Source organism: Rhineura floridana, chromosome 7, assembly GCF_030035675.1.
Source record: "Rhineura floridana isolate rRhiFlo1 chromosome 7, rRhiFlo1.hap2, whole genome shotgun sequence".
In the NCBI taxonomy this organism is placed as follows: Eukaryota; Metazoa; Chordata; class Lepidosauria; order Squamata; family Rhineuridae; genus Rhineura; species Rhineura floridana.
The window spans coordinates 62,439,168-62,458,176 of NC_084486.1; the positions used below are offsets into that span (position 1 = coordinate 62,439,168).

Genomic DNA, 19,009 nt, shown 5'->3' on the forward strand with positions numbered 1-19,009 from the left:
GAGTAGGGCTCTCCTAACCACTCAGCACCCTTCACAAACTACACTTCCTAGGAGTCTTTGGGAGAAGCAATGACAGTTTAAAGTGGAATAAGTGTATGGTGTGAATGTGGTCAAACAACCACAGGCATCTCAGTAATTAGACCAGGAATGGGAAACCCTTTTCAGCCTATATTTCCTCATAGGCAACCTTCTGGGGAGGGGAAAGGGCGGCACCACATCCCTGTGGTGGGCAAGGCAGAGGCAAAAAGTGGGTGGGGCCAGAGGCAAAACATAGACAGAGCAATAGATGCAACTCTTACCTTTGCACAATAGGCTACATTCCAGCCGGACAGTTTCTACACCACCACCCAATCTCTTCATCTCCCATCCAAACAAGGAAGAGGCATTATCTGAGTTCAAGGACACATTCTACCAAGCAAAAGCACTCACTGAGGGCATAGTCCTGGGAGAACCCCAAGGGCCTGATAGAGAGGCCGGGAGGGCAATATTTGGCCCCCAGGCCTGAGGCATTAAGTAGACAGAAACAAAACATGTCTAAAAACCTTAATGTTTTCTTTATCACCCTCACTGTTCAGTTCTTTACATCTTGAAATTCTCTGTATAAGGGGCATGAGACAAGCTAGAAATTATGTTGCTTGCTCTGAATCTCCCATTCTATCCTGTTAAATCAAAGCTAGAGAGGATTTTGCCTATCAGGTAGCAAGTGCAACAGAGGAACCATCTCACAATGGTATTCAGCTGTTCCTTCTAACCATGGTTCTTTTATGTCAACAGTTCAGAAGCTACATAAGAGCAATACCTTTCTTAGGATCAACTAAAATGTCACAATGAAGAGAGCAAGATTTTGGAACTCTTCTTTTGGATGGATATTAAACAAACCAACATCAAAGAGATAGAGAGAGATAAAAGTCTAGGCTTGATGTTGAAGCCCAAGAGTCTGTAGCTTGTGACAATCTTAAAATGGAGTGCAGGAGGTGTTAGGCAAACTTAATAAGACTGGGTGTGCTAGGTGCAAAACAGATTTCATCTTGCACTACATGCTACTAGGAGAATCATTCTCTCATATTTTGAAAAACATAAAACCTAGAAGTTACTTGGATTGGTCAGTAAGTGGAACACACAGAGACAGAGAGCAGGAGAAAAGGAAAATGTGGTAGATGGTACCAACACACTACTAACACACAATAACAGATAAAATGATGGGGAAGGAATTTGTTAAGATAATGCAAAGAGCAGCATAAAGATCAGGTCCAAAGAAACTCTGGTAGCCTCATATCCTAAGTTAAGGTCTGTGACCCCTTTCAGCTATTACTTCCATGCAATTTGTCAAGGCCAGGCACTCTCTCTACCTTCTCACCAATGGTCTATCAATTTCACTCTTGCTTTCTTGCTTGCTATCATGTTTTTATCTGTATGGTACACAGATGTATTTAAAAAACAAGACACTCTTGTTAAAACTATGTCTGCCTACTGACAGGGAGACAAGACTTCCCACTCGGTTTTATTGCCTCCTCTGGGAGCAACATAGCAGAAAGTGGCACAGGAAGTGCCTTACACCAGATCAGACTGTTTAGCTAGTCTGACTGGCAGAGTGAGAGAGAGAGAGACCTTTGAAAAGCCAGGAACAGAAAGCTATGCTAATATGAAGTCACTACTTCTTCTTTAATGAAGGTGAGCCATTCATTAGACCAGAAAGAGAGAGTTTCTACTCAACATCATTTAGGTTTTAAGTGAGAAACCTAATCAGGAGTTAGGAAATTCCCAGACAGTAGATAAAGGTGAATGGGCAGCGTTTAAGTAAGCAGGAATGTAGGAAGTTGCCTTATGCCAAGTCAGACTATTTGCCCTTCTTGCCCATCTTGTCTACTTTGACTGTGGGCAGATCTTACTGGCAGAGGCCTTTCCTATACCAGATCCTTGTTACCAGAGATGGCAGGGACTGAACACTGGAGCTTGTGCATGCAAAATGTGTGCTCAGTGGTAGAGCATCTGCCTTGCATGCAGAAGATCCCAGGTTCAATCCCTGGTGCCTCCAGGTAGGGCTGAAAAGGTTCCTTGTCTGAAATCTTGGAGAGTCACTGCCAATCAGAGTAGACAATACTGAGCTAGATGAGCCAACAGTCATAACTCAGTGTAAGGCAGTGTTGTGGCCCAGGATGGGAGAGGAGACATTGATGAGCGGGACGCTGACTTTGAGGACTGGGGCAATGAGCCGAGGGAGGGGACGAGCTGTGAGGAGAGTCTACCACACGCCCAGACCCCTGGCCTCCCCGCTGGAGCGCAGCCCAGTCTGTCAGAGATACTCTAGAAGACACACACACCCCTCACCCACACGAGAGGCACCTCCTTGTCAACCTGGTGTTTCCCATCCAAGTGCTCTACAGCTTTCCCTGTTCGAGCAGACAGATAAGCCCCCCCAGTCAGATGGGGAGGTGGAGATCCAGGCCCCCTTGCCCCGCACTCAGAGGCCTCAGAGGTGCGAAGTTCAATGGTCAGAGTTAAGGAGGAGCAGTCGTTTATGCACGAAAGCCAAGCTTACTTAAAGAGGGTCAGGGGAGGGATTCAGTGCTGAGTCAACATCTGTGGCTGCGAAGACCAGTGTAGTCAGTGCTGGTTAGGGTAAAAGTTCCTAGAAAGCGTAGACAGATTGATCAGTTGCAAAGCTTTTGATGTATGTATTACTTTAATGAAAAGAGAAAAACTCACAGAACCAAGTACATCAGCGTTAATCAGCTTCGGGAAGAACAGGCAGTTGTCTATACTCCTGTAGTCCCTTCACAAATTAAAGTTTTGTGAAAATTCTTCTCAGGTTACAGTATGTTTCTGTCTGCATCCCAGTAAGTAGCCATCCTGGACAAATAAATAATCTACTACCATGAAGAATAATTTACTCTAAGCCCTAATAACTGGGACAGACAATGCACCACAGCACATGAAGCTGTACTACCTCACACAATTAAAAGGGATTACATTGTGCTTCTAAAGAAACCTAGCTTTATACTGATCCTTAAAATATGAGGACGTTATGTTGGGGGCATTGTCCATGCATGGATATATTATCAGAGCTTTCATTTAACGTGATGCATGGAGAGTGGCATAAACCCCCAAAGTGAATTCATCATTCATACCAAAGAATCTGACCTGCCACAACAGCATTGGGTTCCAGAAAAACAACCAGAATGTAGCAAAAGAGGTGAATTGGGGGATGGAAGTGGAAGAAAGCATGGCTGTGCACTATCCAGCAACATGTACATTTCTGGAATTCCCAATATTTCTGAGAACTATAAATTGATTGATTAACTTACCCTCTTCCCAATGATATCAGAACTGGATTCTCCAAACCAATGAGAACTTGGAAGGCATCATTAAGGTTTTTGTAAGAAAAGTTGTCTGCTGCATCACCAATCACCACACAGTTTGGGTTTGCTCTATCAATAGCAGCAAATTCAGGGATAACATCTAAGGAGAAAAAATCAAATTCTTTCAAAAACCATATATTTGCTTCCCTTTATAGTTACAAATGCAAATTTTATTGACCAAAAACAGCTACAGTTGCAGGTTCTGACTGTTCAAATTCCATTACATTCTGTTGGAGAGCCCAAAACATATAGAGAGAAAAAGGCTGAACTACTCTATCTGATATACTAATAGTGAATTCAAGAATCTACACTCAGAGAATTACATGGCCAAAATGGCACAACCCATGCACAAGAGGGAGGGATGAGCAGGCTTGGGGGAATCTAATGGTTTCAAAGAGTACAAAAAAACTTTAGTAAAAACAGATGGAAAAATACCTCGAAACAGACCAATAAGACTGAGTATACTCACTGAACACAGAATGCTGGCTGACTGTTGAGGAAGAAAATAATGGAAAATATGGTGGGGAGAATGGAATGGAGTATCCTGGAAGAGGGCATGACTGATCAGCTTGCTGAACCCTAATCAGGAGCATTTCACATGGCAACTCCACTCGTGTGTGTCATAAAACACAACAGGAGAACTCAGGAAAGGAACTTTAAAAATGCAAGGCAATCAACACATTTGGTATCACATACAAATACATACATCATATATGTATACATATACACAGTACCTTGCCATCCATAGCAAATCTGTCTGAATTTTGCTAATTTATTTTCTGCATTACATGCACCCTAATTCTAAAACATCAAAATCAAAACTTTTCTTTTCATGTTATCTAACTGGCATACATTTGTGTGACACCAGTGTAAAATTATGCTATATTCCAGTGCAATACATCCCCATTTTAAGCACTTCTTTGCTAACATTGCAAAACTTAAGGTCAAGCCATAAGCCACAGTGCATCTCAGAATGTAGACACTTGATTGCTGGAGAGCCAAGCAAATATATCTATGAGATGAGAAGCAGACAATAGTCATTTGGAATGAACTTGACACCACAAAGTTGCAGCTCAGCATTTTAGTTATGTTTATGAATGAAGCTGAAGAGCAGAACTAAGGTGTACATCATTGTATTCCCAAAACTGATTCTTTCAGATTACAAGATAAATTGACATATGTGAAAAGTGGTCCTGACGATTGGGGGGGGGGGTAGAGCATCAAAAGTGATACTGATAGAACTAGGGTTGTGCAAAACGCCACACTCTATTTTCACAAACGTATTTGTTCATGTTGCTTTTTCTACCTCTTTTTCTGGAGAACATAAAAGCTTTGAAGAAATTTCATAGGTAGGGGGAGACTGCATTACCTTAAAAAATGAATGACTGGACTTTTCACCCCTTCAAAAGGTTTTTTAAATTCCCTGTAGTCACATGTCATGTAGTCACATGGTCCTTCTAGGAAGCACTGGTGGGATGCAAGCCTTTATGCCAAGTGCCCCACATTGCTGCAAGCACAAATGGGCTTTCTGAAAGCAAGGATCTTTTTAAGCACGGCTCTTAACCTTTTAGAAAAACCCCACTAGTGCTTGCACGGCAAGGGCTCTTAGCACAAAGGCTTACATGCTGACACTACTTCCTAGCAGGACCATGTCACCACATGATGTTGCATGGTTACATGGTCCTTCTAAGAAGTACTGAGGTATATGTTTTTGTGCTAAGGACCCCATATGTTTAATAAGATAAATTCTTTCCCCAGTTCTCCATAAAATTTATTTGAGGTTCCTCCCTGCCCCCCATCTCTTTGCAGACCACTTTGTTTCATCCTCGCCCCCCCCCTTCAAATTGCCAAAAAAGCTGAGGGCAAAAGGTTCAGCACAACACTAAATGGAACACATTTGACTGGAGAATACAGTGTGCCCACAGGTTTTGACATCACAAGTAGATCAGAAGCTTTTCACCAGAGCAGTCATTTAAAGAGCACATGCTTGGAATGAATACCTAAAATAAGTAGAACAAAAATCTCTTGTAAATGAAAAGAAGTTTTCCTTTAGTAGTTTCATCTTCATTCTTTCCTATATCATAATCTCTTTTTATCATAAAGCAGTACACATGACAATTTTGTTATTTACCAATTCCCCCAGGCACCTGGTTGGCCACTGTGAGAACAGGATGCTGGACTAGATGGGCCACTGGCCTGATCCTGCAGGCTCTTCTTATGTTCTTATGTTCTTATGTTCTCATTTTAGGCTGCGGTGATACAGAGAGGGATACAAATGCATTCTCCAATATTTCTCTCCACTTTCAGAATAATTTTGAGGGTTTGCCTCCTTTGTCTGATTTCCATTTTCCTCAGTAGTGATCACTTCCCCCCCCCCTGATCTTCTTGGCACCCTCTTCCTTCAGGTTTTTGTTGCAACCTGCAGTTTCAACATAAATCTTCATCCACATTTCCTAAACTCTGTTCCCCTGAGGAGCATATAGCCACAATCCTGAGAAACACAATCTAGTCAGAAACCAGAGTCAAAATTTGCATGCATTATTAGGCTGAGGAGTTGCTCTTCAGTGAAATCCCATGTACACGTTGGTCAATCCAGATGTTAAGACAACATGATTTCTGTGACACAAGGGACTAAGGTCTTGAGCACCAGCTGCAACCATGTTGCTGTTTTTAATCACCTGAGCCAAATTAATCTGTTTTTTCCATTTGCAGCTGCACAGACCAGATGCAGCCATCTGCTGTGAGATCAGCTGAGACCCTCAGACCTCAAACTTTAAGGATTTCATGTTGGGAAAGCAATGAGCAGTCCCGTCCCATGGATGGACATGGGAGCTGGTTCCATAAACATAGCTCGGGAAGAGGCTTGGCTGGATAGGATCCACAATAGAATCAGGGCCAAAGAGAAGAGAAAACAGGACAAGATCCAGGGCTGTTATCCAACCAAGCCAGGACTTGAAACATCTGGGCAAACAGTCATGAGGCAGCCATGACAAGGAAGAGGAAGAGAGTAGTTAAGTCTTACCACTGTTTAGGGTTTGGACCTATAACACTAAACAGCAGTTAAGCAAAAAACTGAAATGAAAGCTTTCAGAGGAGAAGCTTGTTTCCATAATGATAGTGATCTCCCAAACCCAGCCACTATCCCTAAGAACTGGCAGTCAGCATAAGAGCATTGAACATATCACCTCTGTGTTGTATATTGAATGAGAGCAGTGGTCACATCACTCGAAAATGCTTGGAAGTTGTTTAAAAACACTATATTAGAAGCTCAACTGGAGTGCATACCGCAGATCAGAAAAGGTACCGCCAGGGCCAAGAAGATGCCAGCATGGTTAACGAGCAAAGTCAAGGAAGCTCTTAGAGGCAAAAAGTCTTCCTTCAAAAAATGGAAGTCTTGTCCAAATGAAGAAAATAAAAAAGAACACAAACTCTGGCAAAAGAAATGCAAGAAGACAATAAGGGATGCTAAAAAAGAATTTGAGGAGCACATTGCTAAGAACATAAAAACCAACAACAAAAAATTCTATAAATACATTCAAAGCAGGAGACCATCTAGGGAGACAATTGGACCCTTGGATGATAAGGGAGTCAAAGGTGTACTAAAGAACGATAAGGAGATTGCAGAGAAGCTAAATGAATTCTTTGCATCTGTCTTCACAGTGGAAGATATAGGGCAGATCCCTGAACCTGAACTAACATTTGCAGGAAGGGATTCTGAGGAACTGAGACAAATAGTGGTAACGAGAGAGGAAGTTCTAAGCTTAATGGACAATACAAAAACTGACAAATCACCGGGCCCGGATGGCATCCACCCGAGAGTTCTCAAAGAACTCAAAGGTGAAATTGCTGATTTGCTAACTAAAATATGTAACTTGTCCCTTGGGTCCTCCTCCGTGCCTGAGGACTGGAAAGTGGCAAATGTAACGCCAATCTTCAAAAAGGGATCCAGAGGGGATCCCGGAAATTACAGGCCAGTTAGCTTAACTTCTGTCCCTGGAAAACTGGTAGAAAGTATTATTAAAGCTAGATTAACTAAGCACATAGAAGAACAAGCCTTGCTGAAGCAGAGCCAGCATGGCTTCTGCAAGGGAAAGTCCTGTCTCAGTAACCTGTTAGAATTCTTTGAGAGTGTCAACAAGCATATAGATAGAGGTGATCCAGTGGACATAGTGTACTTAGACTTTCAAAAAGCGTTTGACAAGGTACCTCACCAAAGGCTTCTGAAGAAGCTTAGCAGTCATGGAATAAGAGGAGAGGTCCTCTTGTGGATAAGAAATTGGTTAAGAAGCAGAAAGCAGAGAGTAGGAATAAACGGACAGTTCTCCCAATGGAGGGCTGTAGAAAGTGGAGTCCCTCAAGGATCGGTATTGGGATCTGTACTTTTCAACTTGTTCATTAATGACCTAGAATTAGGAGTGAGCAGTGAAGTGGCCAAGTTTGCTGATGACACTAAATTGTTCAGGGTTGTTAAAACAAAAAGGGATTGCGAAGAGCTCCAAAAAGACCTCTCCAAACTGAGTGAATGGGCAGAAAAATGGCAAATGCAATTCAATATAAACAAGTGTAAAATTATGCATATTGGAGCAAAAAATCTTAATTTCACATATACGCTCATGGGGTCTGAACTGGCGGTGACCAACCAGGAGAGAGACCTCGGGGTTGTAGTGGACAGCACGATGAAAATGTCGACCCAGTGTGCGGCAGCTGTGAAAAAGGCAAATTCCATGCTAGCGATAATTAGGAAAGGTATTGAAAATAAAACAGCCGATATCATAATGCCGTTGTATAAATCTATGGTGCAGCCGCATTTGGAATACTGTGTACAGTTCTGGTCGCCTCATCTCAAAAAGGATATTGTAGAGTTGGAAAAGGTTCAGAAGAGGGCAACCAGAATGATCAAGGGGATGGAGCGACTCCCTTACGAGGAAAGGTTGCAGCATTTGGGGCTTTTTAGTTTAGAGAAAAGGCGGGTCAGAGGAGACATGATAGAAGTGTATAAAATTATGCATGGCATTGAGAAAGTGGATAGAGAAAAGTTCTTCTCCCTCTCTCATAATACTAGAACTCGTGGACATTCAAAGAAGCTGAATGTTGGAAGATTCAGGACAGACAAAAGGAAGTACTTCTTTACTCAGCGCATAGTTAAACTATGGAATTTGCTCCCACAAGATGCAGTAATGGCCACCAGCTTGGACGGCTTTAAAAGAAGATTAGACAAATTCATGGAGGACAGGGCTATCAATGGCTACTAGCCGTGATGGCTGTGCTGTGCCACCCTAGTCAGAGGCAGCATGCTTCTGAAAACCAGTTGCCGGAAGCCTCAGGAGGGGAGAGTGTTCTTGCACTCGGGTCCTGCTTGCGGGCTTCCCCCAGGCACCTGGTTGGCCACTGTGAGAACAGGATGCTGGACTAGATGGGCCACTGGCCTGATCCAGCAGGCTCTTCTTATGTTCTTATGTTCTTATGAACTCGGGACAATCAATGGGCTCATGTATAAAAGCACATCATAGATAGCAAAGCAAGTATATGCAGAAGGTAAATAAGAGACAACGATTCATGGGAAGAGAGCTGTCTTTGAAGAACAGCTGTTATGCAGCTTCAGTGACTATTAACCACCCTGCCACAGTCTTCCTAGTGTAGATGGATTACTATATTAAGACTGTGGCCAGTGGGGCAAAAGCAGAAACATCAGTCCCAACTCTGCTTTATTCCAAGTGCAGCAGAAAATGATTGATATCCTCAGGAACATCTGGCACTGGTGTGGAAAATGCACTATGGTGATCCACAAGGCAAGCTGTGCTAGATATTGAAGCTGAAAGTCAGTACACAGAAACATCCTCTTATGCTGATATGGTAACAGACCAGCCTTTGGATATTCATCTTGCCAGGTAAAACATAGTTCTGCAGTTGGGGATGAAGCTTGATAGCAAAACAAGAATATGCACTATTGTGATATTATAGACAGCAAAAGTGACACTTTCTAATTTCAAGATAAATCAAACATCCTGAAAAATTGACCTTTATGATGCTTCTTCCCTGCTATACTGGTTCAAGAAGCTGTTTGGAACAATGGGCTGGATCTGTGTGCAAAAGGAAAATAGTCACTAATGCTGTTGTGGAAACACTTGCCCAAGACTAGTGCAAGAATTCACACAGTGCTATAATAGTTAGGCACTATGGGAGTTCTCATGCTTCTTTCTGCAAGAGTTAGCACACACTCTTATGGAAGCGCATCTTTGGATTTAGTATCAATTTCCTGTGCAGCGCTCTAACACAAAGTGTAAAACAACACTACCATGAGCAGAAGATGCATTCCACATGAGGCATGGCACCTGTGGATCTAATCCATAAAACTGACAAAATGTCTGCCTTGAATTATACTCAATGGCACATGAAATGTCATCATTCTCACTGCAAACGTGAAACTGCACCATATTCGCTAAATGCTGTAAACCGCCCAGAGAGCTTCGGCTATGGGGCGGTATATAAATGTAATAAATAAATAAATAAATAATATTTAAGCTGTCCTCTTCCACTACAATTGACAATAAATGTGTATAAAGCATTCAAGACTAACAGACCATCATGTACAAGAAGATGTGGCCTCAGGTTGCGCTCCTTCAGGATTCGGCATGCTGCTGGTGCTGGAGCAGTTACTTCATCCACCACAATGTCAAAGCCCAAACGCTGCAACTTTCCCACAAACTTGTCACGCGTAGCTTGAGTTTCATTGGTGCAGAACCGCAACTTAAGACCAGATGTCTTGATCCTGACACAGCAAAATGGTGAGACATTAAATCAATCAGCCATAGAATTCAGAATTTAAATGAATCTCTCAAAGCTTAAACATAAATGGAGAAGGAGGAGGAGATGAGAGGAAAGTATGAGAAACCCAGATGTAAAGAAGTCAGTTTATTATATTGTTTGTAATTATGCTGATAAAAACAACAGCAACAAAAATGAAGTGCCAAACACTATCCATACAATTTCAGTGGAAATATCCAGCTATTAAGAAAAGATGATAACTTTTGTATAGGGATTTTAAGAAAGGTTAAGGAAATAACAGATATATAAGTTCTATTGAACCCTGCTGTGATTCATTGGGATCCAGGAAGGGAAAAAGAACAGAGATTGAAAGAAACTAATTTATTATTTACTGTTGCCAGCAAAAATATTAGTAGTCCAACACTGAGGATTGCAGCCTAAATTATTAGATGAAAAATAAAGAAAGACAGAGGAATTTGATTAAATTTTTGAGCACTTTTAAATTAGTTAAATTTTCATTTTAGGTGCTGCTAACTGGGTTAAATTATCAAAGACTTGGGATCAATTTAATAAAAACTTAAAAGATAACCGAGGCTGTAATCCTAACCCCACCAGGACAACAGTGAGTCTTACTGGAGCAGTGGAGCCACAATGCATCAACAGCCCTGCCTCTCACGCTGGCCAGGATGAAAAGGGGGACAGGGAGTCCTGTATTTTTGCTATGCCAGCTCATAGGATGATGCAGCAAACAGGGCTGGATACACACACACACAAAAACACACACAGAGAGCAACTTAGGATCCAGGAAATCCTTTACTGGGCAAGGTCTACCCAACCTTTGACCCTGACACATCCTATTTCAGGAGTTTATTCTGGTTACTATTCATAGGGTTTTCATGGTAAGAGGTATTCAGAGGTGGTTTACCATTGCCTTCCTCTGAGTCTGGAGAACAACGGACATCTACAAGTAGTGCTGTGGCTAATGACACAACTGGGTCAAAGCCGATAGGAAGCCCAGAGGCCGATGCACACAGATGTGAGAGTCTGGAGTTGTACAATGTACACAATAGGAACATGGAATGTGAGAAGCACAAACCAGGGAAAGTTAGAAATCATCAAGCAAGAAATGGAATGCATCAACATTATAATACTTGGTGTGAGTGAATTAAAATGGATGGGAATGGGACAATCAGGCAACTACAAAATATTTTATGCAGGAAATGAGAAATTAAGAAGAAACGGAGTTGCTTTAATAGTGAGAAGTGATGCAGCAAAAGCAATCAGGGGCTATAACACAAGGTCTGAGCGACTTATATCAATGAGATTTAATGGGAAATCTATTAATGTAACCATCATCCAAGTCTATGCTCCAATGGCAAATGCAGAAGAGGAATTAGAAAGATTTTAAGCCGAAGTACAGGAAGAAATTGATCACACACCCAAACAAGATGTGCTGATAATCATGGAGGACTGGAATGAAAACGTAGGGAACAGAGAAGAACTAGGAATTTTGGGAAAATGGGGCTTAGGAGATAGAAATGAAGCAGAAGAAAGACTTATTGAATTCTGCAAAGCCAATAATTTGTTTCTTGCAAACACATTTTTTGAGCAACCGAAAAGACAACTATACAGGTGGACATCACCAGATGGTCAATATAGGAATCAAATTGATTATGTAATTGGTAGCAGAACATGGAGAAGTTCCATACTTTCTGTAAAAACAAGACCAGGAGCAGACTGCGGTACAGATCATGAACTGGTAATATTGAAAATCAGAGTAAAGCTAAAGAACAACAACAAAGCAATCATAATGCCAAAATAGAATTTAAATAACATCCCAGAAGAATATAAAGATCAAATAAGGAACAGACTTGAGGCTTTAATTGACAGAGAACCAGAAGAACTATGGATTGAAGTCGGAGACATTATCAGAGAAGAATGTAAAAAGACAATACCTTTAGTTAAAAAGAAAGAAAGACCTCAATGGATGACTGAAGAAACTCTGCAAATGGTTAAAGAGAGAAGGAAAGTAAAAGCAAAAGGAGATCAAAACATGGTTAAAACTCTAAATGCAACAATACAGTGACTAGTGAGTAGGGACAAAGAGAACTATTACAACAGTTACTGTATAGAAATAGAAGAGGACAACAAAATGGGTAGAACAAGAGCCCTATTCCAAAAGATCAGAGAAATGAAAGGGAAATTTAAACCAAGAGTAGGGATGTTATATAATCAACATAGGAACACAATGACTGACCGAGATAAAATAAAAGTAAAATGGAAGCAATACACTGTAGAACTCTATAAAAGAGATGCATGAATGTCAGATTCATTCACGGAGGAACCGTATGATGAAGAACCAGAAATTTTAGAATGTGAGGTGGAAGCTGCTCTTAAAATACTTGGAAGAAACAAATCACCACAAACAGATGGCATACCAATAGAGTTGCTACAAGCTACTGAGACTGAATCTGTCCAAAGTTTGACAAAAATTTGTCAGCAAATATGGAAAAGAAACCAATGGCCCACAGACTGGAAACGTTCAATATACATCCCAATTCCAAAGAAAGGGGATCCCAGAGAATGCAGTAATTATCATATTATTGCCTTAATATCCCATGCAAGTAATGTAATGCTCACGATTCTACAACAAAGGCTCTTACCATATATGGAGTGAGAAATGCCATATGTCCAAGCTGGATTTAGAAAAGGAAGAGGTACCAGAGATCATATCGCAAGCATGCACTGGATAATGAAGTGGACCAAGGAATTTCAGAAGGAAATCACCCTGTGCTTTATAGATTACAGCAAAGCCTTTGATTGTGTAGATCATGAGAAACTATGAGATGCTTTAAAAGAAATGGGGGTGCCACAGCATCTGATTGTCCTGATGTGCAACCTATACTCTGGACAAGACGCTACTGTAAGGACAGAATATGCGGAAACCGATTGGTTCCCAATTGGAAAGGGTGTGAGACAGGGGTGTGTTTTATCACCCTATTTGTTTAATCTGTTCGCAGAACATATCATATAGAAAGCGGGATTGGACCAAGATGAAGGAGGTGTGAAAATTGGAGGGAGAAATATCAATAATTTAAGATATGCAGACGATACCATACTACTAGCAGAAACCAGTAATGATTTGAAACGAATGCTGATGAAAGTTAAAGAGGAAAGCACAAAAGCAGGACTACAGCTGAATGTCAAGAAGACTAAAATAATGACAACAGAAGATTTAGGTAACTTTAAAATTGACAAGGAGGACATTGAACTTGTCAAGGATTACCAATACCTTGGCACAGTCATTAACCAAAATGGAGACAATAGTCAAGAAAACAGAAGAAGGCTAGGACTGGGGAGGGCAGCTATAAGAGAACTAGAAAAGGTTCTCAAATGTAAAGATGTATCACTGAACACTAAAGTCAAGATCATTCAGACCATGGTATTCCCGATCTCTATGTATGGATGTGAAAGTTGGAGAGTGAAAAAAGCGGATAAGAGAAAAATCAACTCATTTGAAATGTGTTGTTGGAGAAGAGCTTTGCGGATACCATGGACTGCGAAAAAGACAAATAATTGGGTGTTAGAACAAATTGAACTAGAACTATCACTAGAAGCTAAAATGATGAAACTGAGGTTATCATACTTTGGACACATCATGAGAAGACCTGATTCACTAGAAAAGACAATAATGCTTGGAAAACAGAAGGGAGTAGACAAAGAGGAAGACCAAACAAGAGATGGATTGATTCCATAAAGGAAGCCACAGACCTGAACTTACAAGATCTGAACAGGGTGGTTCATGACAGATGCTGAGGTCACTGATTCAAAGGGTCGCCATAAGTTGTAATCAATTTGAAGGCACATAACAACAACATCATGCTGGTTACTACTGGCAGGGATGCCAGTGGCAATAGCTTCCACCCACCCACAGTTTTGACAGGTTCATTAAGGAGCTCTGCAGTGGTGGAGCTGGGCAAAGCTGGATGGAAGGGCACATCTACCTCACCCAAATGCCCTCCAGTGCAGCAGATCAGGGGGCAGATTGCTCTGACCAGGATACAATAATTTATTGATGAGATTTAAGAATGATTTGTATATTTATTTATATCTATTTATATCGGGTTTGCAAAGGAAATGGAATTGTAAAGGAGAATGCAATTTTAGTTTCTTTTTTAAAGGTATTTTTATAGTTATAATCAGGGCCAGCGTTAGGGATCAGTGGGCCCTCAGCCACCACCTCCCATGCAGCCAGGGTGGGCTTAGATAGGCCCAGCTGCCCCATCTCCCACATTGTCACATCAGTGTGCTAGCTTGCTGCATGTACACGCCCTGACAGGCAACGCGGGAGGTGAGGTGGCCAGGCATATTTAAGCCCATGCTGGCTGCATGTGAGGAGTGTTGTCTGGGAGAGTGGAGCTCCCACTTTGTGATCTGCGCCAGCGTCGGGTCACAGGGTATGATTTGCGGTGCACATCAACCCCTTACCCCAGGCCACAAATCACGCCCTGCGACCCAACGTTGGCACGGATCAAGGAGTTCCACTCTCCCAGCCCCAGCCTATAGATTTAGGCAGGAGTCCTGCTGAGCTGCAGGGGCCCTCAGGCCCTGGCCCAACCTGGCCACTCACTGGTGCCGTCCTTGGTTATACTAGTAAATAATTAAAAATTAAAAATTAAAGAGTGTGAAAGTAAGATATGGCTCTTACTTTTACTCTCCAAGGGGGCAAAATCCAAGAACTCCAGTCTGAAGGAGACAAAACACATACCTTTTTACAGTAAGTGCTACAAGTTAAGTAAATGCAGGCAAAATATATCTATCAGAAGCAATTCTGAAAAAAATGTGGTCCCATGGGGGAGGGAGCTCATGACCATTTAAAATGTTCAAAGATGTCATCTCCAGATTCATTCTTTATATTCTTTGTCTTTCCTAATCATAGGTATGTGAATTATCAATTACACTTAGTGGTTAATTGCCCTTCATAAAGATAGCTTTTCTATTTTAAATTAGGCAGTTAATATATTGTAACTAATAGCATCCCCTTGTACATTATAAATATATCTTCATTGATTGGAGCAACGAATGTGAGAATCACTCATGAGCTAATGAAGCAATTGAGTAAAGAAGTACAGTGTGTACTCTGGGAATAATTATTGTTAATGAATTATGATGTGACCTTCTCAGAACAATGAACAATTGGTGTGACAGTTAGATGACAGTACTTCACATCTGTTATTCCAAATACAGTTTAAAGTGGAGTATAAAGACAAAAACAATAATATATTTTATATTCAGCAGTGGATCTATAATTATATGAATCTAACTTAAGGAACAAATTTATATTACAACCTACATGAAATCATCATTGTATGATATAATTGCCTTGAACAGTAATTAGATCATTCATGCAGATCCTGCTGATTACCTAATATGTCAATGTATACAAATTTGGACCAATAAATTGTATCTGTATATGAAGGCAACCTAATATGATGCAATGCATCAATGTTTTAAATGAGATCATAAGTAAAAGGGCAATTCCAGATGGAAGTTTTGCCAAGTATCAGGTGTGCTAAACCAACATGCTTGATCAAACTACATGGAGATTTTGGTTATCTATGTAAACTAGCAGAATTGGCAAGGAAGGCACAACAACTGTGGAACAAATAACAATGGTTGAGCCAAATCTGCACTCAGGTGAGTACCTTTTCTTTGAGTTACTTTCCTTTTCATTTCCTGTTTGGATGCTACCATCCATGGTAGAAGAAACTGCATCGGGAACCACCCTAAATGTTCTTGCTAAAAAAACCTTTAAATTAAGTGAAGGGAAAACAGTTGGAATCAAGAGGTTCAGGATGCATGTAGCTGAATTAGGTCTGCCGACAACAGATTTTAAAGCTCACCAACTCCTTCATTGCCAACATTTTGAGAACAAAGGCATTCTGTCTGGCAAGAACCACCATGGAACTGCACAGAAAACCATAGGCAAAAGGGATAGGGCATCACATAACCATGACAGAAATGAACAAAAAGAAGTTCCATAACATCAATCCATCTAGGACTGCCCAGTTGCTGAATATCTGAGACCAAACTATGAGCTGCAATTAACGTGTCAATTTTTAAAAAATCAAATAATCACTGAGAGGTAGGAGAATTGGGACTATGAAATGTGGGGAGGAAAGTTTAACACCCTGAAGCCATTATTCACCCTGGGAGAGAAACTTCCAGGGGAAAGAGCCACTCGAGGAGGACAATTTTAAGCAGGATTACAGCATGTGTGTGTGTGTGGTTAAACCCTCTCATCCACATGCACCTTGATGTGTCTCACAGCATTGCTATTTAAATGTTAAAAACTTGACACAAATGGCAATCACACAATTAATGTCAAATCTACTATGGCTATGAGTGAACAATAGTGAGTACTACATAGAAAGTACAGACCATCATAAGGCCACAATGAAATATTATATCTCCTGTCATTTACACACACACATACTTAAAAGTTTGAAGTATAATCTCACGATTACAAATGAAACTGTGGGGAAAAAAATATTCATGTTACTGAAATCACAAAAATGGTTACCAAAGATATAAAGCCAGCACAGCAATCACCTGCAATAATACAATTAACCTCACAATGTGTGTTCACAAAAGTCAATGTCTGTTTAATATGGGCTGGACTCTGCAAAAGAAGCAAGTTCCTGATTCAACTGTTGGCACTACATCTTTATCACAACCTTTGTGATCATAAGAGGCAAATGCTCAACATGTGGGAGTGAGTGAGTGAGTAATTTATTACAGTGCATAGACCAGCAAAAGTGAAATGGGAGATATCAAGGCTCAAATCTGCCTGGTAGTCTCCAACCATAAATTCCATCCCTTCCAATTACAGGGTGAGGGGGTGATCAGATTATGATCACAGAATGGCCTTAGGATTTCAACCACATCAAAAGCACCAGGTTCAGGAGTGAACTTTGGCACTGAAAACAGACTGTGAGACTGAGACTAAGCCTTGGCTCACGAAAAGTCTGCTAGGTAGTCAACACTTTCAAGATTCCCACTGGTACTTATAAGTTTAAGACTGCAAGTTAACCTCCTCTTGTCCAGCATTACATTAATAATCACTTCCTAATAAGTGCCATGTCCCAGATTAAGAAGTCTGTTTCGGAAGTATAGTCTTTCCAGACATTGAACTTTTGTAAAATTGGGATTGGGCTGACTGAAAAGCAACCCAACATTCAGTCTGAATCACCCACTGAATGCTTGCCTCCTCATGTTGTTGGGCATTACATTTTTGTCTAAATTATGTTGTTTTGTTCCTCTACTGTTCAGTGGAACTGGTAAGCGGGATCACCTACCCATGGATTCATTTGCTTGCAAACAGGTGCTGAAGACTTTTGTTTCAAGAAGCAGGCTGCAGCACCTATCCATGAGTTAGCCAACCAATGAGCTGGTGCAAGTAGGGGGAAAGAAGCAAGGCCAAAGAGGGGCAATATACTCATTACAATGAGATACAAACTGAACATAAATAAAAGGGAGGAAATGAACTAAGGAGTACAACCTCAGATCCAGTCTCAGATGTGCAAGTGATTTCGCCTTAGCTGATCAGTTTTAATCTTAGTTTTTTTCCAGAAGGCACAGCAGCAGCCATTTAGAAAGTTAACAGTGCTTTGACAAGATCCCTTGATTTCTCTCTTCTCTTCCTTCCCCACAACTTGTGTCATAACCTTTATGTAATCTAAAAGCAAGGAGGAGTGAGAGAAGAGGGTTTACATTTTACATACCCACAGGCTGACCCAAAAATATGGTGGCAAGGGCAGTTGGCTAAGGCTGTACAAGGTCACTCAGGATGTCCAATAATTGTCCTAACACTTTACCTGTTATGGCACAATAATGAGAGTTTTTTTCATTATTTTCGGGTGAATGAACCTGGCAGATGCTGACAGCCAGCAGATGTGTAAAGTTCGAGGTGATTTGTAAGGGACCAGCTCATCTGATGCACAGTAATTGCATTGTGGGACATTGTCACTCAGAGTCTTGTCCTGTTCTGTCAGAATGAGGTAAAGGTCAGTTCAAAGAACTGGCACAGAATAAGGGACAGCTCCTCACTGAAATTAAAAGTATTTTCATATATCATCACACCCAACCCACAACATGAAGAAACTCAGGAATGTACCTGCCATTATGTGGTGAACTAGGAACTAGAAAATTTGTGACTGTTGTATTTATACTCACATTGGCTGTTTCAAATTCCCACTTGTAGATATTATGCTTTCTCACCATTACTTTTTCCTGACACAGGAATTCCCTTTATTTCACTTTGTTTTATTTATATCGCACCCATCCCATAAGGAGCTAGAGAAAGATACACTGGGTTCTCACACACACTGCTTTCAGACATGGGGCTTACTACATTAGTTTAATGGATTTAAATGGTAGCGCTTCTGTCCCAATTTCTAAAATTCCTTTCACATTGCAGTACCTGTTGCGTTAAGGAACAGTAGCCTTTTCAGCAGATATAGCAGCATTTCACACAACTGTCTTTCACACAGCTGCAAGGAATGTCTTGTTTTCGTCCCTCACCCATTATACACATGCGCACTGTTCCCCACTGTGCAGGAGGTCTAAGATTTCGTCCCATTGCCATGCAAGCCCTCTCCCTTTAGCATCTGACTTTTAAAATTATTTTACTTGTACAGACATAGGGTTGTGTAGGAAATGCTGCTGTTATCTGCACCTATGCCGGAATACCAGTACAATTTTCATCAAAAAAACCAACAACAACAAAAAACCCGCACGCCTAAAGGGCGGGAATGCACTGCTTGCTGGGATGCCTGTCACTTGAACAGCTTCAGCTAGTGAAAAACTCCTGTGTTTTTCCAGGT

At 41.0% G+C, this 19,009-nt stretch overlaps 1 protein-coding gene across 2 annotated transcripts in view; it reads right to left on the reverse strand.

Annotated features, from left to right (window-relative positions):
• The window catches only part of LHPP (phospholysine phosphohistidine inorganic pyrophosphate phosphatase), a 215,664-nt gene that overhangs the window by 173,582 nt on the left and 23,073 nt on the right, over nt 1–19,009 (reverse strand). For both annotated transcript variants that reach the window (XM_061634370.1, XM_061634371.1), the window contains exons 2-3: nt 9,941–10,128; nt 3,306–3,459 (exon numbers count right to left, since the gene is read on the reverse strand). In XM_061634370.1, coding sequence (XP_061490354.1) covers nt 3,306–3,459; nt 9,941–10,128 — 342 coding nt within the window. The remainder of the gene's footprint in view (nt 1–3,305; nt 3,460–9,940; nt 10,129–19,009) is intronic.